This window comes from Cervus elaphus, chromosome 14 (genome assembly GCF_910594005.1).
Source record: "Cervus elaphus chromosome 14, mCerEla1.1, whole genome shotgun sequence".
Lineage (NCBI taxonomy): Eukaryota > Metazoa > Chordata > Mammalia > Artiodactyla > Cervidae > Cervus > Cervus elaphus.
Genome location: NC_057828.1, coordinates 29,253,342 through 29,279,846, shown reverse-complemented (window position 1 = coordinate 29,279,846; position 26,505 = coordinate 29,253,342). Strand labels below are relative to the sequence as shown.

General features: G+C 37.5%; 1 protein-coding gene across 1 annotated transcript in view; it reads right to left on the bottom strand.

Annotated features, from left to right (window-relative positions):
- Positions 1–14,002: 14,002 nt before the first annotated feature.
- FBXO28 (F-box protein 28) overlaps positions 14,003–26,505 on the bottom strand; it is a 30,088-nt gene continuing 17,585 nt past the window's right edge. Inside the window, exons 4-5 of the mRNA XM_043923445.1 lie at positions 20,068–20,263; positions 14,003–18,631 (exon numbers count right to left, since the gene is read on the bottom strand). Coding sequence (XP_043779380.1) covers positions 18,237–18,631; positions 20,068–20,263 — 591 coding nt within the window. The 3' untranslated portion in view covers positions 14,003–18,236. The remainder of the gene's footprint in view (positions 18,632–20,067; positions 20,264–26,505) is intronic.

Here is a 26,505-nt window from a genome sequence, read left to right as displayed (position 1 = left end):
GCAAGATTTTTCTGCATTTACAGTAGAGAAAAGACAATCTCTTTAACAAGTAGTGCTGGAGAAACTGGTCAATTACCTGGAAAAGAATGAAACTAGAACACTTTCTAATACCATACACAAAAATAAACTCAAAATGGATTAAAAATCTGAATGTAAGACCAGAAACTATAAAACTCCTGGAGGAAAACATAGGCTCTGACATAAATCACAGCAAGATCCTCTATGACCCACCTCCCAGAGTAATGGAAATAAAAGCAAAACTAAACAAATGGGACCTAATTAAACTTAAAAGCTTTTGCACAATGAAGGAAACTATAAGCAAGGTGAAAAGACAGCTTTCAGAATGGGAGAAAATAATAGCAAATGAAGCAACTGACAGTTAATCTCCAAAATATACAAGCAGATCATGCAGCTCAATACCAGAAAAATAAATGACTCAATCAAAAAATGGGCCAAAGAACTAAACAGATGTTTCTCCAAAGAAGACATACAGATGACTAACAAACACATGAAAAGATCCTCAGCATCATTCATTATCAGAGAAATGCAAATCAAAACCACAATGAGGTACCATTTCACACCAGTTAGAATGGCTGCTATCAAAAAGTCTACAAACAGTAAATGCTGGAGACGGTGTGGAGAAAAGGGAACCCTCTTACACTGTTGGTGGGAATGCAAACTAGTACAGCCACTATGGAGAACAGTATGGAGATTTCTTTAAAAACTGGAAATAGAACTGCCATATGACCCAGCAATCCCACTTCTGGGCATACACACCGAGGAAACCAGAATTGAAAGAGACACGTGTACCCCAATATTCATCGCAGCGGTGTTTACAATAGCTAGGACATGGAAGCAACCTAGATATCCATCAGCAGACAAATGGATAGGAAAGTTGTGGTGCATACACACAATGGAATATTACTTAGCTATTAAAAAAAGGCATTTGAGTTCTAATGAGGTGGATGAAACTGGAGGCTATTGTACAGAGTGGAGTAAGTCAGAGAGAAAAACACCAATACAGTATATTAATGCATATATATGGAATTTAGAAAGGTGGTAATGACGACCCCATGTGCAAGACAGCAAAAGAGACACAGGTATAAAGAACAGACTTTTGGACTCTGTGGGAGAAGGCGAGGGCAGGATGATTTGAGAGAATAGCACTGAAACATGTATATTACCATATGTGAAATAGATCACCAGTCCAAGTTCGATGCATGAAACAGGTACACTGGGACAGCACAGAGGGATGGGATGGGGGTTTGGGACGGGGGACACGTACACCTGTGGCTGATTCATGTCAACGTATGGCAAAAACCACCACAATATTGTAAACTAATTAGCCTCCAATTAAAATAAATAAATTAATTTTAAAAAAACTTTTAAAAATAGCCCTCCTGCCCCAGATTATTTTATGTATGTGTGTATATATGTATGTATGTATTTGGCTGCATTGGGTCTTAGTTGTGGCATGCAGGATCTTTATTCCATCATGCAGGATCTTTCACTGTGGCATGCGTGCTCTATAAGTTGTGGCTCTTGGACTTAGCTGCTCTTCGGCATCGAACCCAAGGCCCCTGCATTAGAAGGTGGATTCTTAACCACCAGACCATGAGCGAAGTCCCTGCTCTAATAATTTTTGAATGCATTTCTGGTGACATGTTTTGAAATGACTTTGATTATAATAGGAGCTTCTCTTCATAGCCAACCAACCTGTTATTTGAAAAACATGTTAAGTCTTGTGCAAAAAACTCTTTTCATCATCTTATCTTCTTACAGCAAACAATTGATATAAACAGTAATTCCTTAAAACCATAAATTTTGAGGTTCATAATCTTTGGGAACATGAGCAGACAATGTACTCAGGCACCATTCCTTTCCCTGGGCTTGCCCTTGAAGCCATTCATCTATGCTGTGTGGTCAGATAAGGGAATCAACTAACTTTATATAACCTTTGCTAATTTAAGCTGAGATTTGTCCTACTGATAAACAAAGATATTCTGGAGTCCTTGGTGAGATGAATCACCACCATTCCCAGTGGCCACTGGCTTATATTTGTCTATTTTTTTTCCCTAGGCAGTTATTTTGTCAAATTATGTATATAAGCCAAAGAATTGCCCCTCCTTCCCTATGTGAAAGTGTGACTAAAAAGGGAGCTGCTGTGGTTAAAGTTTAAAAGTTGACCAGATGTAGAGACAGAAAAAATAATAGACGTTAACAGAGGCAAAGGAAGACAAGAATGGGGAGTTATTTTTTAATGAGTACAGAGTTTCTCTCTGGGCTGATAAATGGATAGCAGTGATGGTTGTACAACATTGTGTATATACATAATGCCAATAAATTGTACAGTTAAATATGGCTAGAATGGTAAATTTTATGTATATTTTATGACAATAAAAGAAATGAATAGGGCCTCAGAGAAATATGGGACACCCTAAGCTCATCAACATACATGTACTGGAAATACCAGAAGGGGAAGAGAAGTAGGAAAAAGGAAAAAAAAAAAAAAAAAGCTGAAAACTACCCAAATTTGATGAAAAACAAAGCAATCTAAGCTCAATGGACTCCAAGCAGAATGAACACAAAGCAAAGAGCTCCTGACCCAGGCAAATCACAGTAAAAATGCTAAAAGACAAAGAGAAAACCTTGAAAGAGCAAGAGAAAAACCACATAAAAGGAGACCCCAAAGGATTAACAATTGACTCCTCATCAGAAACAATGGGAACCAGAAGGCAGTGGGATAGCATATTCCAAGTGGTGGGGAGAAACACTGTTAACCAAGAACTAGATTCCCGGGACTTACTTCCCTGGTGGTCCAGTGGTTGAGAATTTGCCTTGCCATGTGAGGGACTTGGGTTTGGTCCCTGGTCAAGGAGTTAAGATCCCACATTGCTGCTGGTCAACTATGCCTGGTGCTGCAACTACTGAGCCCATGCTTTTACAACTAGAGAATTCACGCACTGCAATGGAAGATCTGGAGTGACGCAACTAACATCCCACACAGCCAAGTAAATGCATAAATAAATCAATCAATATTAAATAAAAAAGAAGGTCCCGCACACCACACTAAGGGAACTTGTGGGTCACAGCAAAGATCAAAGACCTTTGCAACTAAAACCTGGCCCAGTGCTCACTTTGGCAGCACATAGACTAAAACCTGGCCCAGCCAAATAAATAAATATTAAAAAAAAACCCAAAAAACAGATCCCATATGCCGCAGCTAGGAGTTTGCATGCTACAACTAAAAAGATTATGAATGCCACAACTAAGACCTGGCACAGCCAAATAACTAAAAATAAATAAATATTTTTTTTAAACTGTCTTTCAAAAGTGAAGACATAATGTAGAGGTTTTCGAGTAAACAAAAACTGGGAGAATTGCGGCTCAAAGAGCCACTTGATAAGAAGTATGGAAAGAAGTTCTTTAGGCTAAGAGCAAAAGATCTCAGAATGTAACTGAAGTCCACATGAAAAGATAAATAGCACCAGTATATGTCAAGTAATGATGAAAGACAGCATAAATGCTTATTTGTTTTCCTTTCTCCTCTTAACTAATTTTAAAAGCAATTGTGTGTGTTTGTGTGTGTGTGTATGTGTGTGTGTGTGTGTATATATAGTATATATATGTAAACTGTATTATTAGGCCTATAGCATATAAAGATGTAAAATATTTGACAACAGTACAGAAGATATAATGGGAGCAAAGCTGCCTTGGAGTAAGGAAATGACACCAGATGATGACTCAATTCCACAGAAACAAAGGAAGACAACTAGAAATGGTAAATAAGGAGGCTAGTATAGCAAACTTTATATGTACTTTCCTTTCAGTTTCTTTACAAGGCATAAAACTATATAAAGTAACAATTATAACAGTGTATTTTTAGGATTTGTAATGTATATAGATGTAATATGTTTAAAAATAATATTAGGTTGGTGCAAACATAATTGCAGTTTTGGACCATGAATTTTAAATCACTATAACTAGGCTCATTATAACACATCTTTATTAATCAAAATAGGAATCATTACAATCAACACATTTTTGCCAATAAGAAATAAGTTTGTTTATTCCCGTGGCATAAAAATCCATGAATTTCCTGTATCCTGGTGGTTGTGGAAGCATTTTCCTGTCAATATGCTTGAAGAAGTAGTAGTTGGTTGGCAAGAGGGCAGATGAATATGGCAGATGAGGCAAAACTTCGTAGCACTATTTGTTCAACTTTTGAAGCATTGGTTGTGACATGAGGTCAAATTTGTCATGGAGAAGAATTTGGCACTGTTGACCAATGCCAGCTGCAGGCGTTGCAGTTTTCAGTATATCTCATTGATTTGCTGAGCATACTTCTCAGATGTAATGGTTTCACTGGGATTCAGAAAGCTGTAGTGGATCAGACCAGCAGCAGTGACCATGACCTTTTTTTGGTGCAAGTTTGGCTTTGGGAAGTGCTTTGGAGTTTCTTCTCAGTCCAGCCACTTAGCTGGTCATTGCTGGTTGTTGTATAAAATTCACTTTTTGCCGCATGTCACAATCTGATTGAGAAGTGGTTTGTTGTTGTTGTGTAGAATAACAGAAGACGACACTTCAAAATGACAATGTTTTTAATTTGTGCTCAGCCACGAGATACCTATTTATCGAGCCTTTTCACCTTTCCAGTTTGATTCAAATGCCAAACAACCCACTGAATGGTCAACTTTGAGTTCTTCGGCAACTTCTGGTGTAGTTGTAAGAGAATCAGCTTCAGTGATGGCTCTCAATTGGTCATTGTCAACTTCTGATGGCCAGCCACTATGCTCCTCCTCTTTAAGGCTCTGCAGTGTACATTTGTTAGCAGTTCTTGGGCCAAATGCATTATTGAAGTTGCAAGTTGTCTCTACTGCTTTATGACCCATTTTGAACTCAAATAAGAAAGTGCCTTGAATTTGCTTTTTGTCTAATATCATTTCCATAGTTTAAAATAAATATAAAATAAATAGCAAGTAATAAATCATTAGCAAAAAAGAGAAAGTCACATTAAAATGATGTATAATATAACCACATTTATTTAAGAATGTATTCCAATATCAAATGGCAAAGTTCAACAGTGCAAGAACTGCAATTACTTTTGTACCAAGCTATCAGCACGATCGCTTCTCGGCCTTTTGGCTAAGATCAAGTGCAACCTATCAGCATGAAATGGAGGAAAAGGAAATAGCTATATATTTCTACATCTTATTGGAATTAAATTAGAATAAATTTAAAATATTCTAATTAGTTAAGATGTATATGTTAAGTTCTAGTGCATCCACAAGGAACATAACAAAAACACACAGTGAAAAACTTAATGGAATTAAAATTTTACATAAGAAAATATTCATTTAATGCAAAAGAAAGCAATAGAAGAGGAATACTGTGAAAAAAGAGGTGGAACATACAGAAAAAACAAAAAATAAAAAAGCAAACATAAACCCAAGCATACCAATAATAATATTAAATGTGAATGGATTAAAGAACCAATCAAAAGGTAGAGATTGACAGATTAGAATTTTTTTTAAAAAAAGATTCAATTACATGGTGACCACAGGAGACATACTTCAGATTTAGAGATATAAATAATGAAAATAGATATGTGTGCAAACAGCAATCATAAGAAAGCTGGACACAATAGACTTAAAAAAATTGTTAGTAGAGTTAAAAAGGAACTTTTTTTCAAATGGGACATTTTATAAGGATTAAAAGGTTAATGGATATCCATCTAAGAACAGAGCCCCAAAATACATGAAGCGAAACTGATAAAATTGAAGGGACAAATAGAAACTCAATAGCTGATGGAGTTGACAATACCCTACTTCCAATAATAGGTAGAACAACTACACAGATGTTCCACAGGGTAACAGAAGAACTGAAAACAAACCCACTAGACCTCAAAATCCATAGAACACTCTGTGAAAAAGTGCACAAGAAACATCCTTTAAGATATACCATATTTTAGGCCATAAAGCAAGCCTCAAAATGTTTGTAAGGATTGCAACATGCTAAGTAGGTTTTCTGACCACAGTTGAATGAATTAAAGTCAAAAGTAGAAATTTGGAGAATCCACATATGTTCTGGATATTAATTCCTTTTCAGATATATGCTTTGCAAGTATTTATTCCCATTCTGTGGGCTGACTTTTTAAAAACATTTATTTATTTGGCTGCGTCAGGTCTCAGCGGTGGCACGTGCAGTCTTCATCGTGTCTTGTGGGAGCTTTTGTTGTGGTGCAGACTCTCTTTTGTTGTGGTGTAAAGGCTCTCTAGTTGTAGCACGTGGGCTCTGGAGCGTGAGCGCTCAGTAACTGCGGAGCTTGGGCTTAGTTACCCCGAGGTGTGTGGGATCTTAGTTCCCTGACCAGGGATCAAACCAGAGTCCCTGGCATTGCAAGGCGGATTGTTAATCACTGGACCACCAGGGAAGTCCCCAATACTAGCGTTTAGACTGATGATTTTTTTTAATTTAATTTTATTTTATATTGGGGTTTAGTTTTACAATGTTATGTTAGTTTCAGGTGTCCAGCAAAGTGATTCAGTTATCTATGTATATGTATATCCATCCATACATCCATTCTTTTTCAGATTCTTTTCCCATGTAGATTATTATAGAATATTGAGTAGAGTTTCTATGCTATGCAGTAGGTCCTTGTTGATTATTTTATATATGGTAGTGTGTACACATTAATCACAAATCTTTTTTAAAAAATTATTTTTATTTTTTTAACACCAAAAACATTTTGTCTTGGGTATGAATGGATACATGCAGGTATGGCTGAGTTCCTTTGCTATTCACCTGAAACTATTGTTAATTGGCTATACCCCAATCCCAAACTCTCAATTTATTCCCCCACCTTTCCCTTTTGGTAACCATACATTTGTTTGTGAAGTCTGTGATAGACTAGTTCTTTTTTCTTTTTTTTAATTTTAAAAAGTTTATTTATATTAAAAATAATTATTTCTGTACTTTTGGTCTTCGTTGCTTTGTGTGGACTTCTCATTGTGATGGCTGCTCTTGTGGAGCACAAACCCTGGGTACGAGGGCGTCAGTGGTCACAGCTTGTGAGCTCAGTAGCTGTGGAGCTTTGTTGCTCCGTGGCATGTGGAACCTTCCTGGACCAGGGATTGAACCCATGTCCCCCCTCATTAGGCAGGCAGATTCTTATCCACTGCACCACCAGGGAAATCCCTTTGAGCAGCTCCAAAAAAGTTATTTTAAAATGTCTGTCTTAAACCCACAGCAAGCATCACCCTCAATGGTGAAAAATTGAAGGCATTTCCCCTGAAATCAGGAACAAGACAAGGGTGCCCACTCTCACCACTACTATTCAACATAGTGTTGGAAGTTCTGGCCACAGCAATCAGAGCAGAAAAAGAAGTAAAAGGAATCCAGATAGGAAAAGAAGAAGTAAAACTCTCACTGTTTGCAGATGACATGATCCTCTATATAGAAAACCCTAAAGACTCTACCAGAAAATTACTAGAGCTAATCAATGAATATAGTAAAGTTGCAGGATATAAAATTAACACACAGAAATCCCTTGCATTCCTATATACTAACAATGAAAAAACAGAAAGAGAAATTAAGGAAACAATACCATTCACCATTGCAACAAAAAGAATAAAATACTTAGGAGTATATCTACCTAAAGAAACAAAGGACCTATACATAGAAAACTATAAAACACTGATGAAAGAAATCAAAGAGGACACAAACAGATGGAGAAACATACCGTGTTCATGGATTGGAAGAATCAATATTGTCAAAATGGCTATTCTACCCAAAGCAGTCTGTAGATTCAATGCAATCCCTATCAAGCTACCAACGGTATTTTTCACAGAACTAGACCAAAAAATTTCACAATTTGTATGGAAATACAAAAAACCTCGAATAGCCAAAGTAATCTTGAGAAAGAAGAATGGAACTGGAGGAATCAACCTGCCTGACTTCAGACTCTACTACAAAGCCACAGTCATCAAGACAGTACGGTACTGGCACAAAGACAGAAATATAGATCAATGGAACAGAATAGAAAGCCCAGAGATAAATCCACGAACCTATGGACACCTTATCTTTGACAAAGGAGGCAAGGATATACAATGGAAAAAAGACAACCTCTTTAACAAGTGGTGCTGGGAAAACTGGTCAACCACTTGTAAAAGAATGAAACTAGAACACTTTCTAACACCATACACAAAAATAAACTCAAAATGGATTAAAGATCTAAATGTAAGACCAGAAACTATAAAACTCCTAGGGGAGAACATAGGCAAAACACTCTCCGACATAAATCACAGCAAGATCCTCTATGACCCACCTCCCAGAATATTGGAAATAAAAGCAAAACTAAACAAATGGGACCTAATGAAACTTAAAAGCTTTTGCACTACAAAGGAAACTATAAGTAAGGTGAAAAGACAGCCCTCAGACTGGGAGAAAATAATAGCAAATGAAGAAACAGACAAAGGATTAATCTCAAAAATATACAAGCAACTCCTGCAGCTCAATTCCAGAAAAATAAATGACCCAATCAAAAAATGGGCCAAAGAACTAAACAGACATTTCTCCAAAGAAGACATACAGATGGCTAAAAAACACATGAAAAGATGCTCAACATCACTCATTATTAGAGAAATGCAAATCAAAACCACAATGAGGTACCATTACATGCCAGTCAGGATGGCTGCTATCCAAAAGTCTACAAGCAATAAATGCTGGAGAGGGTGTGGAGAAAAGGGAACCCTCTTACACTGTTGGTGGGAATGCAAACTAGTACAGCCGCTATGGAAAACAGTGTGGAGGTTTCTTAAAAAACTGGAAATAGAACTGCCATATGACCCAGCAATCCCACTTCTGGGCATACACACTGAGGAAACCAGATCTGAAAGAGACACGTGCACCCCAATGTTCATCGCAGCACTGTTTATAATAGCCAGGACATGGAAGCAACCTAGATGCCCATCAGCAGATGAATGGATAAAGAAGCTGTGGTACATACACACCATGGAATATTACTCAGCCATTAAAAAGAATTCATTTGAACCAGTCCTAATGAGATGGATGAAGCTGGAGCCCATTATACAGAGTGAAGTAAGCCAGAAAGATAAAGAACATTACAGCATACTAACACATATATATGGAATTTAGAAAGGTGATAAAGATAACCCTATATGCAAAACAGAAAAAGAGACACAGAAATACAGAACAGACTTTTGAACTTTGTGGGAGAAGGTGAGGGTGGGATATTTCAAAAGAACAACATGTATACTATCTATGGTGAAACAGATCACCAGCCCAGGTGGGATGCATGAGACAAGTGCTCCGGCCTGGTGCACTGGGAAGACCCAGAGGAATCGGGTGGAGAGGGAGGTGGGAGGGGGTATCGGGATTGGGAATACATGTAAATCCATGGCTGATTCATATCAATGTATGACAAAACCCACTGGAAAAAAAAATAATAAAAAAAAAATAAATAAAATGTCTGTCTTGTATATCTGCCATTAGGCCTTTTTAAGGGACAGTTCTGTTGATTTATATTTTCCTCTTTAATGGGCTGTAAGTATAAGCTTATAAGTATACTTATGTCTTGTTTCTTTGTATGCCTTGTGGGCTTTTGTTGGTGGTGCTGAAAACTAGACATTTGAATCTAATAATGCGGTGACTTTGGGAATCAATTATCTTTATATGTTTATTTTGACCGTGGTAGGCTCTCTGTGCTGAGGCTCTGGCTGAGGTGTAAACTTAATGTCCTTTCACGTCTTTATTTGAGCCTTTCCCTCAGCATACCTCATCACTTTCTAATTTTCTCTGTACATATAGAGGTTGTTAAATGTCTTAGTCTTTAATGTGTGGCTTTTAGACAGTAACAGAGAGAAAGATGAAGGAGTGTTGGGAAAAGGAGTGCTGGCTTTTTAAATCTCAGGGCTTCCCTTGTGACTCAGACAGTAAAGAACCTGCCTGCAATGCGGAAGACTGGGTTTGATTCCTGGGTAGGGAAGATGCCCTGGAGAAGGGAATGGCTACCCACTCACTCTACTATTCTTGCCTGGAGAATTCCACGGACAGAGGAGCCTGGTGGGTTACAGTCTATGGAGTCGCAAAGAGTCAGACACGACTGAGTGATTAACACTTTTGCTTATACTTCAGAAGGCTGGTTGGGGAGAGGCTTCCAACAATGGAGGGAGGTACCACAATGGCTTCCCACCATCTTTATATGCACTCCTGTGATTAGAAGCAGCAATCAGTGATCAGAGCACAGATCCCGAACACGGCAGGGACAGGGCTCCTTTTTGCCCAGCATAGGACCCTGTCTATTGCCCAAATCAACAGATCTCCAGGGTTCCAAAGTAATTACATCAGACAGGTTCTGCCAGTGTAATTTTTCTCTAGGTGGGGAGACAGATTCTTGGTTCTTCCTACTCCTACTCCACTCTTCCCAGAGTCCTTTGGATTTTTGTACTGACTCTCTGAGGTAGAAAGTATCTTACAGATGATGAAACTGAGCTTCAGAGGTATTAATGACCCAAGCTGGTGTTACATAACTCCTAACAGGTCTAGCTGGGAATAGGAGCCTACTAATTCTGGTTCCACAGCATGTATGCTTGACTCTAAGTTGTGTCTTAAGGTGAAGGAGTTCTGGAGTCTCCTCTCTTTATTCTACCAGGTGCAGCTCAAGGTCCTCCTTCCCTTTCAGGTCCATCAGCCCAAGGTGGAGAAGGATGGGGGCTGCCAGACGGGTTTCTCTCCTGTGGCTCTCAAGGAAGTACTGTTGTTGTTCAGTCGCTCAGCTGTGTCTGACTCACTGTGACTTCATGGACTGCAGGACGCCAGGCTTCCCTGTCCTTCACGATCTCCTGGAGTTTGCTCAGATTCGTGTCCATCGAGTCAATGATGCCATCCAACCATCTCATCCTGTTGTCCCCTTCTCCTGCCCTCAGTATTTCCCAACATCAGGACTTTTTCCCATGAGTCAGCTCTTCGCACCAGGTGGCCAAAGTATTGAAGCTTCAGCTTCAGTCCTTCCAATGAATATTCAGGATTAGTTTCTTTTAGGATTGACTGATTTGATCTCCTTTCTGTCTGTCCAAGAGACTCTCAAGAGTCTTCTCCAGCACCATAATTCAAAAGCATCAATTCTTCAGCATTCAGTCTTCTTTATGGTCAAACTCTTCCATCAGTACATGACTACTGGAAAATCCATCGCTTTGACTAGATGGATCTTTGTTGGCAAAGTGACGGTACTGGGGGGCAATGCAAAAAGTCCTGTGAAATATTAAAAATATCAAAAGCAAAAGTTTTAAAATACTAAAAATAAACTTTTCCAGGAGATTAGAAAGGCTGTAATAGCAAATTGTTTTCTGTGGTTTAAAAAAAAAAATGCTTAAAGCAGGACTTAAAGGAAATACATGTAGCCAATGCAATATATATTCTATACTTCTATTTCCTTAGTCATATCTATTGCCCTGTATAAACCACTATTTATTATTAATTACCTGCTTATTATGTGCTGAACACTGTTAACCCCTTGACATTCATTCCTTTATTATCCTCTTATAAGTAAGACGGGCTTCACTGGTAGCTCAGCTGGTAAAAGAATCCACCTGCAATGCAGGACACCCTGGTTCAATTCCTGGGTGGGGAAGATGCCCTGGAGAAGGGATAGGCTACCTATTCCAATGTTCTTGGGCTTCACTAGTGACTCAGACAGTAAAGAATCTGCCTGCAATGTGGGAGACCTGGATTGGGAAGGTCCCCTGGAGGAGGGTGTGGCAACCCACTCCGGTTTTCTTGCCTGGAGAATTCCCCATGGACAGAGGATCCTGGCGGGCTACAGTCCATGGGGTCGCAGAGCTGGACATGACTGAGCGACTAAGCGCACACAAACTGCATTTTCTTTGGGAATGAAAGGCCGCTGTTGTGGCAGCACCTAGGGTTATAGAACCTGGATATCTAGAGAGCTAAGGCACTTTCTCATAAGCTTGCTGCAACCCTTCAAAGGAAGAACAAGCGTTTTAGGTCCCCTTCCCTTCTTCCCTCACCCCGTCTTCTGTTTAGCCTTGAAGTTTTAGCAGAAGTTTTCCCTGTGTCTTAAGACAGACACACCTTAGGTCATCCCTGGAGCCAGCATTACTATTTACACTGCTGCTTCAGATTCCAAGTAGAAACTGACTTTTGTTCAATGAAAAGAACCCAGGGAAAAAGAATTGAAGGAAACCTAAGACTTGAGGAAGTTGAAAGCTCTTTGGCTGAATATTTTTCTATGAACAAAATGGACTGAATTTGGGGGAAGTTCATCCTTGATTTGTATTCCCTTTCCAGTTGTACTTTGGACTTTGTGCTCAAACATCCACATTGTTTTCTTCTCCTTACAATTTCCTATAATTTTGCTTTCAGGAAATGACTCACCAATACCAGAGCAACACAAGCATGTTAAAACATTTTCTGGATGAAAGAATCACCTTTAATGGATCCTCTAAGTGTTGTTTCAGGAATTAACATGAGAAAGGTCATAAATAAAGAGACATCCTTTTATTTTTAAATCAACAATACTGGTGAAGTTCTTGGTTTCCCAAAATGTGCTTTTTACACAACTGAACCACCTGAGTGCTACAAAGAATTCCATCCCAATCCACCCTCTGAAGACAGGGAGATACACAAGGTGTCTTTATTTTTCTAGGTTTCTATGATAGCTTGATGACTAGAATGCAGTGATGGGTGTTGCAGTAACTGGTAACACCGTCATCCTCATCTTTCAGCATAAATTCATCTGTGATCTGTTTTCTGAACATCTAAGTTATGAACAAAGTGGGTAAAGTGTGTCTCAAAGAGTGTTTCCAGTCATTTTGTTTCTAGTAACTCCTTATCAGTTACATCTTTGTGAAACAGAGGTGAAATTGATTTGTATGGTTTTATTTCATTGAAATTTTGAATATTTAGTTTTGGAGCTAGAAGGAATTTTGAAAAGAGAACTAGTCTTCTTCCCTGGCAGGGCAAGAGAATTGGTATCACTTCTTTTGTATTGATCAATAGCCAACTTTATAATAAAGTGACTGCGTTAGTGGCTTCTGACCACATCTATTACCAGGACTTCCTATTTAAGATTATGGGTTCTCAGAAGTTGGACATGACTGAGCGACTAAACACACACACACACACACACACACACACAGAGGTCTTAAAAATATTTTTTACCCAAATGCCTAATATAAACCCATTGCCAAAAAACTTCAGGACAAAAGTTGCCTCTTTAAAGCCTAGTCTTTCCATGCTTTTAAGCTTTGTATATTACTCTTAACATTAGTGATTTTGGCATAGACTGCTTCTGATGTATGAGATCTATGTATTTACTGAATTTGAAGAAGTCATGTAATCTGGAGTCCCACAGCTCCCAGACATTTTAGAATGTAGTAGTGTAGCAGGAATACATAAGCTTTGGAGGCAGGGATCAAGTCACACGTAGGTGACATTGTGGCTATGTTGCTTAACCTGAGTTTAACTTCCTTATAGACAGTGAAACCTGCTTTATAAAGCAGCTGCTGTGTTGTGCTCCGTCGCTCAGTCGTGTCCGCCTCTTTGTGACCCTGTGGACTATAGCCCGCCAGGCTCCTCTGTTCCTGGGAATTCTCCAGGCAAGAATACTGGAGTGGGTTGCCATGCCCTTCTCCAGATCTTCCTAACCCAGGGATCGAATCCAGATCTCCCACACTGCAGGCAGATTCTTTACCATCTGAGCCACCAGGGAAGCCCAAGAATACTGGAGTGGGTAGCCTATTCCTTCGCCGGGGATGGATCTTCCCTACCCGGGAATCGAACTGGGGTCTCCTGCATTGCAGGTGTATTCTTTTACCAGCTAAGCTGCCAGGGAAGCACTTATAAAGCGGCTGTGAGGATTAAAATAACAAAATAAACTGCTTTTAAGAGGTGGTAGCTATTAAGATGGCATTTAAGATGTCTCCGTAATCTTCTGTGTATGAAATACAAAGAAAACAAGTAGCACTGGTAACAACACATTTATTTACGTACCCTGTTGTGTGACCGGGAGGTGTTTTTCACTTTCCAGTAATTAAATTAGGTTATAACAATTAAAATTCCAGAAGATAAACTATTGTAATTTATTGTTGCTCATGACCATAAGTAAACAGACATGGCACGACATAAAGGAATTTTAAACGCGTCTAACTTTAGGTATAGCTTTGAATACGGACCAGTATCTACTTTGGCAATGGACCTAATAGATTACCAATATGCTTCTAAATCTCATGGTTCTCTTCAGACACAACAGGAAAAATTTCAATTTTTGACGTTTGAATTTCAGAAATTTAACAAAGATTCTTAGGAAGCTGAAAAGGCCATTACTTAAGCCTATCATATTTATCACAAGTATAAATATATTGCCATTAAAAATAAACTCATGGTAGGCAGCAGTCAACTAATTGCTAATTTCATTTTGTAGATTATATAGTATTTCTTGAAAATAACTCAAGATGGCAGGCTGCAGAGCTTTTTGAAGTAGTTCTTACTTATTAACCTTTTGAGGACTAGTGAAAGAAATTCAGATCCCAAGCCAAATCACTGAATGTATTGGATTTTACATTAGGAACAGCCATTTTCAAGAGATTGTATCATACAAGGCAGAATGCCTTTATTCCTGGCTTCAAATCTTACTTACAATGTATGATTATTTTAAAGAAGGTTTGGTAAGTGTTAACAAATGGGTACTCATTGCTAGAGCGGTATATTAAGAATGTGCTGATCACCAAGTATGAGATTTTAAATTAAATTATATACTGTTGGAAATAAGATAGGGAGTTCCTAGATCCTAGAAAATATTATGGCTAAGGAAATAGAGAACTCAAAAGAGGAATCTACCTCCAAGAAACTACTTCGGTATAGTAAAATAGAATTAAGTGCCCTGTCTTAGGAAACAGTTATTAATAAGGAACAACTGGGACATCACACATCGTTTCTTTGGAGATTAAAGTGCAGGCTATGAAATGGCATATAAAATAATGCATAAAATAGTGCAATCTTAAGGTGCCATTATTTTTATTACACATAGCCTATGTTTATATGTCCATTTTCTCTCAAAAATCCAGCTGTAGTGACACCTTTTAGCTTATTTATTTAAGCATTACTTATACTCTGTCTTACCCACCTTAGGGGCTACATAGAATATTTTAACAAGTAGAATAATAGCACATATATCTTGAGACTACTAAATAGAGATTAAGGCAAGCCCCTGTAAAGTTCAGTACTCCAAAAACACGTTTTACAAAAAAAAAAAAAAATGTTGCTTCCAAAACCAGTGGCTTTAGACCTGATGGCACCCCAAGTTTTTAAAACAGTATGATTACTCTGATTACATTTGTGTTTGCCCTTATTTCCAGGCTCTGTACATCAAAAGAGGAGCTTAAGAAACAACAGGTTCTATATCCTCATGTTCTAAAATAATACCTAGTTCAGAATACGTGAAAACCAAGTCCACTTGGGAAACAAGCAGAGACTCCTGTGGCGGGTGAGCGGGCGGCCGTCCTTTCCGTTTTTCATCCGCCCTTCCACATTTTATCTATGTCTGTAGTGTTGCGATCAATTTCTAAGTGGGACAACTTTAAGTATCCTCTGAAAGACCAGCCAAGGAAGATGATGGGAATATTTTATGAAATGTCCTAATATTTAACATATTAACATAGTATTAACACACAGCATTTAAATTACTGACCTACAATCCAGAGCAAGATAGTTCTCTCTCAGGTTGCTAACTTACAATTTTCCTGTAATATACGTCAGTTTTAGGTGATGGAAATATTTTGTGATTTGTTGACACTTAAATAACATTATACTACCCAAATGCATGTATAACAGCTATCAAACTGGCCAAGGCAATATCCTAACACATTTTAGCTAGTTAAGATTTAAAACAACTGTAGTGCTTTATTTCCTACTGTTATGCCACATTCACCCATTAACAAGTGCAACTCATAAAATTTATGGGCAGATGATTACAAGTGTATATTGTAGAAATTTGGATTTTGAAACAGAAAATCTATCTTTCAATAGTGTGAATGTTTATTATGGAAGCCAAATATTCATGTTAACTAAGACTGTAGATACATTTAGGGTATCTAGATGGAGTTTAAAAAGAAACCCAGGAAACTTTAAATAATTCATTAACATTATTAAAAAAGATCATCTGAGGTTATATCCCTTTGATGCATAAAGATCATACTTTATAAACCTGTAAACATGTACTTTGTTATTTAAAAACATCTTCGTATTACCAGGAAAGCAGACTATTAAAGGCCATGAGTAAGTATTCCAGTAGGCCTCCTCCAAAGTTGTGATAATATGGCTAAATCCTATGACTAAAGAAATGAGACCTGCTGAGAAAATGAGTTCCAGACAGGGACTTTTATGATCTTGGCTGACAAATGTTTTTTGGAAATTGTTTATTTTAAAATTACCTTCCCAACAAACCATGAAAACACTTGGACGTTATTTTATGGTTTTTCATTGAAAACATAACTACATTGTAAATGGAGTTTTAATGTTAGACAAAGAATTGATCAAAATCTAAGGACACTATTATGTAAGGACAATATTAAAAATGGATAAGAAGTTTCACTTGGTGAGGTTAATCTCAAGGATGCATAAACATATCATGTTGGACGGATTAAAAAAAGGTAGTGACCTTGTGCTTTTCTTCAACTAAGGTACTTACCAAAACCTTAGGTTTTATACAGGTGTTAAACTCCCGCCTGGAAAGGGATAGTATTCTATATTACACCTAAGTCTACCTTAAATAACTGAAGCCCACGGCAACAGTTGTTTAACTTAACAGTCAAATAATGACTACATAATTTAGTACATTAAAATAAAACTAGACAGTAATAGTTGACTGTTTCAAAAATACACAACTGGGGAAAATAATCACTGTACAGTTGTTAAAGTGACCACTTAGAAGGTTGACAGTGCAAGACATGCTTTTCCAGTTACAAGCTCAAAACAGGAGTGCAAACGAAATTAAAGCTTTTGTTGAAAGTTGAAGGATAAGGAAAGCCTGAAATTAATATTAAAAAGCTTCCCTCAGGTCACCCCCCCAGAAAGGAAACAATCAAAATGCTTTTTCATAGTACAATTTTCTTCAATGAACTGTTTTTCAATGGCAAAACAACTGCATCCCATAAGTTGGGTTCCCTACTCACACCACTGGTCAGTGGCCACATTGGATCAATGCGCATACACAGTGGTGAGTAAGGAATAGTACTAGTTACCAGAGGTCTGATATCAACATAAAGAATTTGGGGTTCTGTCTTAGCCAGTGTACCTGAACCCTACAGAGAATAGCTAAAGCAGCGGGCTTTAATACTCTCTTATTCTGTAAAACTGGAGGACAAATGGACATACAAACACCACTCCCCCTCACCCACCGAAGCAAGCTGTTGTGGTGGAAGATGTTAAGCGCTTAAATGAACTAAGACACTGCTCTAAAAAGTGGAGAAGTATAGAGGTTCAAGATCAATACCAGTGCAAGAGCTTTTTTAAGTGAGTTGACTAGGCAATGCATGCATGCATCCATGCAGATGTAGGTCATGGCCCCAAAGGAGAACTGAAAACATGTATATAACAGCTGGATAAGTCCCTTGCCAGTAGTTTATAAAAATATATAGTCAATACTGTAGAGGCCCCTTCTACAGTCAATACTATGGAAGTCCGTTTTAGTTACCCATCACTTCAATACCAAAAAGCATTTACTACTTTTCAGACATTCCAGACAAAGGTCACTTATAACAAAAAGTCAACTTTTTTTTTTTTAAAAACAAGATACTGTCCATTTAAAAAGTAGGTCTTTTCTTTCAAGTGAACAGGACATTTTCTGTATTAAACTTAGTTTCTAGTCTGTCAAGACTGGTTTAAGATCCTTATGTAATGTGCATATATGCAGAAACAAATTTGCTTTAAACATTATCTGCACAAAAAAAAGGTTAACTTCTCAAAACATGATAGAATAGGTCTGGTTAGTACAAATCTATTGCAAAGTAAAAAGATTCTGTGCATCAGTTCAACGAGGAGAAGCAGGAAAAAAAAAGTCCCAACTATGAGAGTTCAAGTTTAAGTTGTGTTCTGAAAGCCTAGAGCTGAGGGACACCATGTCGCACAGTGTCCAGATACGCAGAACTGGTCAAGCTACAAAGCCTGGTCTTCCTCTGGCGCTAGAAGCACATTCTGATTTACTTTCTATTCCGGAGACGTTTAGATTTCCTAAGAGAGTCTATGGCTTCTGCGGCCTTTTTCCGTTTCCGAGGAGACTCTTCGCTTTGCCCAGACCCTGAGGAGTTACCCACTGCACTTTCCATTACTTCTCGCAATTTGCGCTCCAGCTCTGCCAACCGTGCATTCTGTTCACCTATGATCTGGGTCTGCTCTAGAAGTTTCTGGTCCTGGTCTTGAAGTTGTTTCTGCTGTTCTTGCACTTTGGTGCGAAGCTCAGAAATTTCACGCCTGAGAACAGTCACCCCAGCACCATTTGTCTTAACCTGCTGCTGGAGTTTGGTAACCTCTTGTCTTGAAGGGTTTTGCTTGGAGAAGAGTTGCATTGTAGTCAAGGCTGCAGAAGGTCCTGGAACTGTGGAGAAATGGTTTAAAATGGTCAATCACTTCAATGGCTCACCACCAATAATACTTCATTAATGAGATTTCTTCAAAAATAGAATGTCCTTAGTAACATCACCTCTGCAGATTTCTTCTTTGCAACCTACTTGGTCTAATGAATTAATCAAATACTTTGTCTTAACTATAAATGAGTCTGAATTCTGATTCTCATGTTCATGTGGCAATATGTGGATTGCCAGCAAAAGCAGAGTGTCCAGGGGTGTTAACTTGGTTTTAAAAATATTATAAAGCTTTTTCAGAACCTAGTTAAGAAAATATAAATGTAAAATTAGAGGAGAATTACTTTCTTTCTTATTACACACAAGGAACATAAATATCTGAGTCAGAAGCACAGACCTATTAGGTTCATAAGTCCTCTCTGCACTTAACAGTTGAATGTTTGGTCTCAACATTAGCCAAACAATTGGGATACCACCAAAAAGGGTTACATCACACTCAATGATCAGGAAGAACTTCTGACATGGGATGTAGGAAGGCTTTGGAACTATTCTGTTTCAGGAATAACAATGTACCATGGGCATAAAAATCACTATATAACCTGCTTTTTTTAACCTTATCTCTGAAGCTTTTCTAGAAGAATCATATGGATCCATCCGCACCCTAAAACCCATCTTGTTAGTTCCTTCCTTACACATTTAAATAACCAGAATATTTTCCTTGATTGATACATTGTTCTTTCTCAGCTTACCTTTAGCCAACTAACAAGGCTCAGACCAGTTCTCACCTCTTGTGAAGTCTCAATCAGACCAGCCAACAATGATCTTATCTTCCTTAAGATCTCTACTCATTTGGCATGTAAATGGACACTCCTTTAAACTATTCTCTTGCCTGCAATAATTTGAGTCATGATTACATCTTACCCTATGAAATAATAAGATTCTTGAGAGCAGATACCATGTATTACATTTCTTTTTAGTCTTCATAGGACACAGTATAGTGCTGTCTGCATAGTAAGTACTCAATAAGTAATAGATATATTAATGCTGAGATGCCATAAGCTTTATTATTAAATTACAGACAGCCGCTCACTCTACTGAGTACTCCAGGGAGCTAACTAATCTGAATGAAACAAATGTTTTATTAAAAATTGCTCTAACAAATTTATGTCCAGTTAAAAATTGTGGATATGTACAAAGATTCAGCCACAAGATTGTTCTTCAGTGCGGTTCAAATACTGAAAAACCTGGAGACAAATGCGCATAACAGCAGTGCATGAACTACGTAAGATAAGGTCTGTAGTCGAATCTGTCATTAAAGATGATGCTGCAGATACACAGTTACAGACCCAGAAAAGTTCAAGATACACAGCTAAGTGGGAGAAAAAAAGGCAAGTTACAAACCTATGTATGAACATGATTATAAACTGAAAGTATTATAAACAAAAGATACCTGGAGGAGAGCCCATGAGTCTTCCAGATACATCTGATCCTGGTAATTTCCTCTTTAGAATTGGAACAATCTTTTCATCAAAGTATTCCATTGCCATGGAGGAAATATCCCTTAACTCTTGAAGTACTTCATGAGCTCGCTGAGGGGCTCTGGTAGAATTGACATATCTCAACACACGATAAATCTCATCAATCACCTAAAATAATGAGCTCTCATTAGCACCTTATTTTTTTTTAAAGAAAATAGGTAAACAGAGAGTAAGGTGACTACATGTTTTGCAAATTCTACAGAGATCTACAGGGTGACTGAACTGATATACTGACCACTGGTAACATCACCACCTGTAACAACTGGCTTTGTGCTTGTTATAATACTATGTATGTTTCATATTTATATTTATTAAGCATATTTACTGTTCTGGGGCTAAAAAAATTACCTCATATTTATATATAAGTAGAAAATGGTGAATTACAAAATATACACTTACATACTTTAGTAGTAGTCCTTCATATTACTAGTCTGTCACATTCTACCACAAAGAATCTACTAGTGACAGGATATTAACCGATCCATAGTAGCGCTACATGTGTGTTATAAACATGAGAAGTACTGCAACACTCAGTATTATTTGATGTTGTCCTCAGTGCTAGTACACTCCACCTACAGGTACAAAGTAACCCTCGGCTATCTGACCTAAAGTAGACCCTCTCTCTCTTTGCTGTTCAGGGTTTTGCACATGATGATCTCCTTTCTGTCATGTTCTCCCTGCATATCTCCCCTACCTTCTCCAGCCCCAAGTTTCTTATTCACACCTGAGGTCTCAGTAACACTTTCTCAGAGTAAGCAGTCTCTTCTGAACTTTCTTTCAGTTTAAGTGTGTTAACACCTTCATCAAATCCTTTTTCTTCAGAATACACATTACAAGGTTTAAGTACTACCTTTTTCTGCTAATTTCTTCTTCCCATAACATAGTAAGCTCAATGCGAGAAGAGACCATACCTAGTTTCCACTGTCAGATCCCCACAGCCTAGCAGTATCTGGCACATAGCAGACACCCTAATCAACGTTCATTAAATGAGTGATAAAGATGGTCATAAACTGTCTAATATTGACACATCTAAATAAAACTGTTCAGGGACAAGACACAAGGTTAAAGTCAATACAATAATATGATTTTTAGAGGCTAGATTTTGTTTTGAATACAAAGGTCACTGTTAACAGAATTTTTACTGAGAGGATAAATGGACCTAGTTAAGTTTATGTATATAAATACTGGTAGACAGAAGAATAATTACTGTATGTTTGACCTAGACTAGATATGACTGTTACAATGACTCAAGCATGAATAGGACCTATGCAAGATGACAGTGAAAGACCCATACACAGCAAAGACTAGTTCAAACTGAATAAGTTCAATGTACAAACATAGCATTGTGTGAAAAAGGAAGTAGACAGGGATAAGATTTGTTTGAGGATGGAGTAGGCCTAATGAAGGACTTGGCAATGAGAAATAAGCAGAATTTCAATGAGAAGTTTGAGCAGGAGGCGGGTGTACATGACTAAAGGAGGAATGCTGCAGTGAGGAGTTGGCTAGGAAATAAAAATGTATGTAGTGTTATTATGTACCATGGGCTTCCCTGGTAGCTCAGTTGGTAAAGAATTTGCCTGAAATGCAGGAGACCGGGGTTTGATCCCTGGGTTGGGAAGATTCCCTGGAGAAGGAAATGACAAACCACTCCAGTATTCTTACCTGGAGAATTCCATGGACAGAGGAGCCTGGTGGGCTATAGTCCATGGGGTCACAAGGAGTCAGACACGACTGAGCAACTAACACTTTACTATGTACCATACATTTATTCTAGGTTTTTAAAATAAATTATGTAGTGAATCCTCTTCCATAACCCTGATTCTTCAGAATTAATTTCATATCAAAATATTACATAGGGATTACTAATGCTAAATGACATCTGTAAACCAAAGTGTGAAATATCCTTATCTACTGTATTCAGTCTTCTAAATACAGTGTGAAAGCAAGGTGTATCTCTTTCCCTTTGCCTAAGTGTTCTATTAGGAAATTTAGTGTTTTTAAATCTTATTACATAGAGGTTACTTTAATTAAGTGGACTCATCCAATCCGTGTTATCAATAAAATTAAAAACATTTTCTTTCCTGTGTCCAAAAGTTACAAGCCAAGGACAAGGTGAAGAAAGTCAGCATGTTAGAACCAGACTGCTTCGAGCATTCAGTCATCAGTGGCTAAAATGGTCGTAGAGGTACATGTTAAGAAAGCACAGTATTTACCTGATTTTTAAAATATTTCATTTTCTGAATAGGTTTAATCACTTTCTGAAAATTACTTTAGCAACAAGAATGTAATGGTTTGAGTCTTGTATCCAGTGTGAAGGCCACAGGTCTTAGGCAGGTCACTGAAACTCTTTAATGGCTATTTACACACTTTTCAAGTAATATGTCTCTGCTGAATACTAGAGATAATTAATACTTGTGAAAAATATTTTTAAGTTTAAGAAAGAATGGTAAGAAACCAAATGTGAACAGCCATCACATTCCCAGCACATACAGTTTACTCTGTCATGCTTATGTTTAAATTGGCACAGTAATAGATGACATACTATGAACATCATTTAAGGTTTTCAACTATTATAGATGAGAGAATTTCTATCTTATTTAATTTACTGTTTAGCAAACAAAGTAGTGCAAGTGAGTGAAAGTCGCTCAGTTGTGTCCGACTCTTTGGGACTCCATGGACTATAAAGTCCATGGAATTCTCTAGGCCAGAATACTGGAGTGAGTAGCTGTTCCTTTCTCCATGGGATCTTCCCATCCCAGGGATTGAACCCACGTCTCCTGCATTGCAGGAGGATTCTTTACCAGCTAAGCCACCAGGGAAGCCCAAGAATACTGGAGTGGGTAGCCTATCCCTTCTCCAGCGGGTCTTCCCGACACAGGAATCAAACCGGGGTCTCCTGCATTGCAGGCAGATTCTTTACCAGCTGAGCCACCAGAGAAGCCCTCAGCAAACAAAGCCCCCATTAGAACGCTGAACCTTGTGTGCTCTCATTTTCTGTTTCTTTTTGTTCCACTTGCTGATGTGCTCAGTCATGGCCGACTCTCTGTGACCCCATGAACTGTAGCCCACCAGGTTCTTCTGTCCGTGAAATTTTCCAGGCAAGAATACTGGAGTGGGTTGCCATTTCCTTCTCTTTGCTCCACTTGAGATTTCCTTAATTTTCCTCTCACCTCTTTTATTTTTTCTTCCATATTTGTGAATAATTCTTTATATGGCATGTGTTTGTATTTTTCTTATTAATATTTCTCTTAGACTATTAGTCACAGTTCGTTCAAGTTTTATATCCTTGTACTGCTTTCTCAAAGGTCTTCTGTTCTCCACTTGTTTTACTTTGTGTTTCTTATTAGCCTGGTGATTCTTTACTCCTTGCTTATATTTAAAAATGCAGCACATAAAAAGCTGATCAGATTTCCTAGTTAGCCAAACTGGTGGGAAAGGTAAAGTTTAGGGGTGTAAGACAGGGACCTAAACAATTCAATGAAAATAGATTAATTCTTTCTTCATTTTAAAGGTTCAATGACTGCATGTATTTACTTGAGGACCAGCAAAATGAAAGGAGGAAATGGTTCTAAGCAAGAGTTTATTTTTAAGAATGTCTTCACACTAAAACCAATTTTAAAAGAAACAAAAATACAACATTCTGGAAACATTAGATAAACTGAAATTGAAGGATATTTATTCCTCAAAATAACTGATCTATATGACCTTCAAAAATTTGAAGCCCAAGAAACACAAGGTGTAGGGAATTATTCTACATTAAAGAGGACTAACAAATTCATGTGTGATCCTAGATTGGATTCTGGACTCAGAAATAAGAATAGCTAGGAAAACTATTATTGGAATAAGAAATGAAACTTGAATATGGACTGCTGTTCAGTGTATTGCCATCAATTTTAAATTCCCTGAGCTTGTTATCTGTACTGTGGTTAAGTAAGAAAATGTCCTAGTTCTTAGGGAATACAATGAAATATTTCAGAATATTCGGTCACAGTATCTCCAACTTTCCTTCAAACGGTTCCGAAAAATAAAACACATATGCAGAGAGAGAACAAAAACAAATGAGACTAAAGGTAAATAATTGCTGATCTGGATAAAAGAAATACGGGAATTCCTTGTCATATTGTTTGTAATTTTTGTGTAAATGTGAAATTGCATCAAAAGAAAGTTACCCCTCAAAAAAAGAATAAAGTGACCATCGCCAGTTCCACCCCACCCCCGCCACCGAAAACATTATTAAAAACAAACCAGCAATACAAAATCTATAGATTTTAAGTTCTTTGAGGGAAATCTAGCCTCATGACAATTATACCGTGAAAGCACTGACTTTTGGAGACCACTGTATTTCAATAAGCACAAAAGGGTTACTAGGGCTGTTGGTAACAATGAAGAAAAGAAATTATTCATGTCTTTTTTCATTATTATATCTCCTGGAATGGTCAGTTGGCCTCTGCTCCATGTGTTTTTCAGTTTGTGTGAACTGCTATATTGATCAAGAATTTACTATAAAAAGTTTGACTTCTGTATATCAGATAGAAGATTTGAGAAATATATATAGGAATAAGCCAAGAATCTATACTTGATTCTGAGAAAAGATGAATGGAACATCAATATAGTGGTCAGAGTCTGCAACTATGGTCCTAACTGACCTGTGCCTACTTCTGTAAATAAGGTTTTTATTAGAACATGAGCATACCCATTCATTTACCACATGTAGAATCATGGCTGTTTCTCAGTTGAGAAACAGACCATGACATGACACAGACCATGTGGTCCACAAAGTCAAAAATATTTATCACCTGGCCCTTTACAGAAAAGTTTGCTGATCCTTCCCAGAGCTCTAGTGGCAAACTCCCAACCAGTCTGAATTCTTTAGACAGATCTTTAAATGCCTTTGTTATTTGTATGGCTTCCTTGTCAAGAGACTCCATTTTAAACCCCTCCCTTGAATAAGCCTTAGATTTTCACTGGGTAGAAGGGCAATGATCTAGCTTGTTTGGAGTTGGAGAGGGGACCTACAGATTTAAGTCATTCCTAAATATAGATTCTCAACCAACCTTTCTGTTTTAGCCCCATTTTCAGAAGTGCTTTCAACTCTAGAATTTTTTAGAGGTTCAGCTGTGCATACTACATTGACTTCCAGCTTCCCCCACTGCCAGGTTAGGAATTAACTTCCTCAGTTTTTCTAAGTCAGTTATCATCTGTTCATCTACTTTCCAACTTCCAAAATCCTGCTGCTACTGTCTACTCTATTGACCTCCTTTTCATGGGGCTTTATCTTTTCTTCCTTTTAAAAATTATATCATTTACTCTACTCCACTGAGTCGAGTATGGGGAGAAGTTAAGAGATAAACATACATTTAATCTTCTATCTTCATCCTACCATTTAATTTTACAAACGAATTTGATTGTTCTTTCAGAGAATAATTTAAAAAAATTTCTTCCCCCAACTGTTAGTTTAAAGGTCCAAAATTCTGCTATATATCAGGCAATCTTAATTTAAATGAAATTGCTATTACCCAGACTCGCTTAAGTAACTTGTAAAAACTAATTTGTGAAATGAACCCAGGAGCAAGATGCTGGGGAAACCAAGAATAAACTACTATAGAAATCATGTACCAAATCAAGATTATATGCTAAACTGAAAGAAAAGTATTTCATAGAATATCTTCACTTAAGGACATGAAACTTAATGCCATATCCTTATGTTCTGAAGACAGAATATGAAAGTTTAAGGATGAGAAAGTTCAAAAAAGAACAATGATAAAACAACCCAAACATTGCAAACTATGTTAAGTTAGCAGTTTAGACTTAGCCTAATTAAGCTAAAAAGTACCAGCTACATAAAAATAAAAAGTAGTAATCTAGGTATACAGTGTTGATTTAGGCAAAATATAAGCTATAAAGATGGCAGAATAAACCAAAGTGATAATCAAAACAAAATTTATTTGTTTTTTGGGAGTTGTTTTTCCAGTTCAGACTTGTCGGAGAAAAATAAATTAGGATAAGATCTTGTGAATAAATGGGTAATATTAAGGAAAAATGGAAGACTTTTCCACTGCAGGTAAGGTAAAGGTCTCAGTTAAGGAGCAAATGCCCAAGGGGAAACACATAAGCTCCAAAACTGAAAACATCCTCCACTGCTACCACCTCAGTTGGTACTAGAATTAAAAGAGAAAACAACTGGTTTCCAAAAAAAATAGCAAGACTCAACTGAATTTAACCTCATTTGTTTAGACAGGAAATATCATCATTTCAATCACATGCTCTTGATCAACTAGAATAACAGATAGACAACTTCTGTAAAGGTTAGGTACTAAAATACCTTTGGAAAAAAAAAATAATAAAATAAA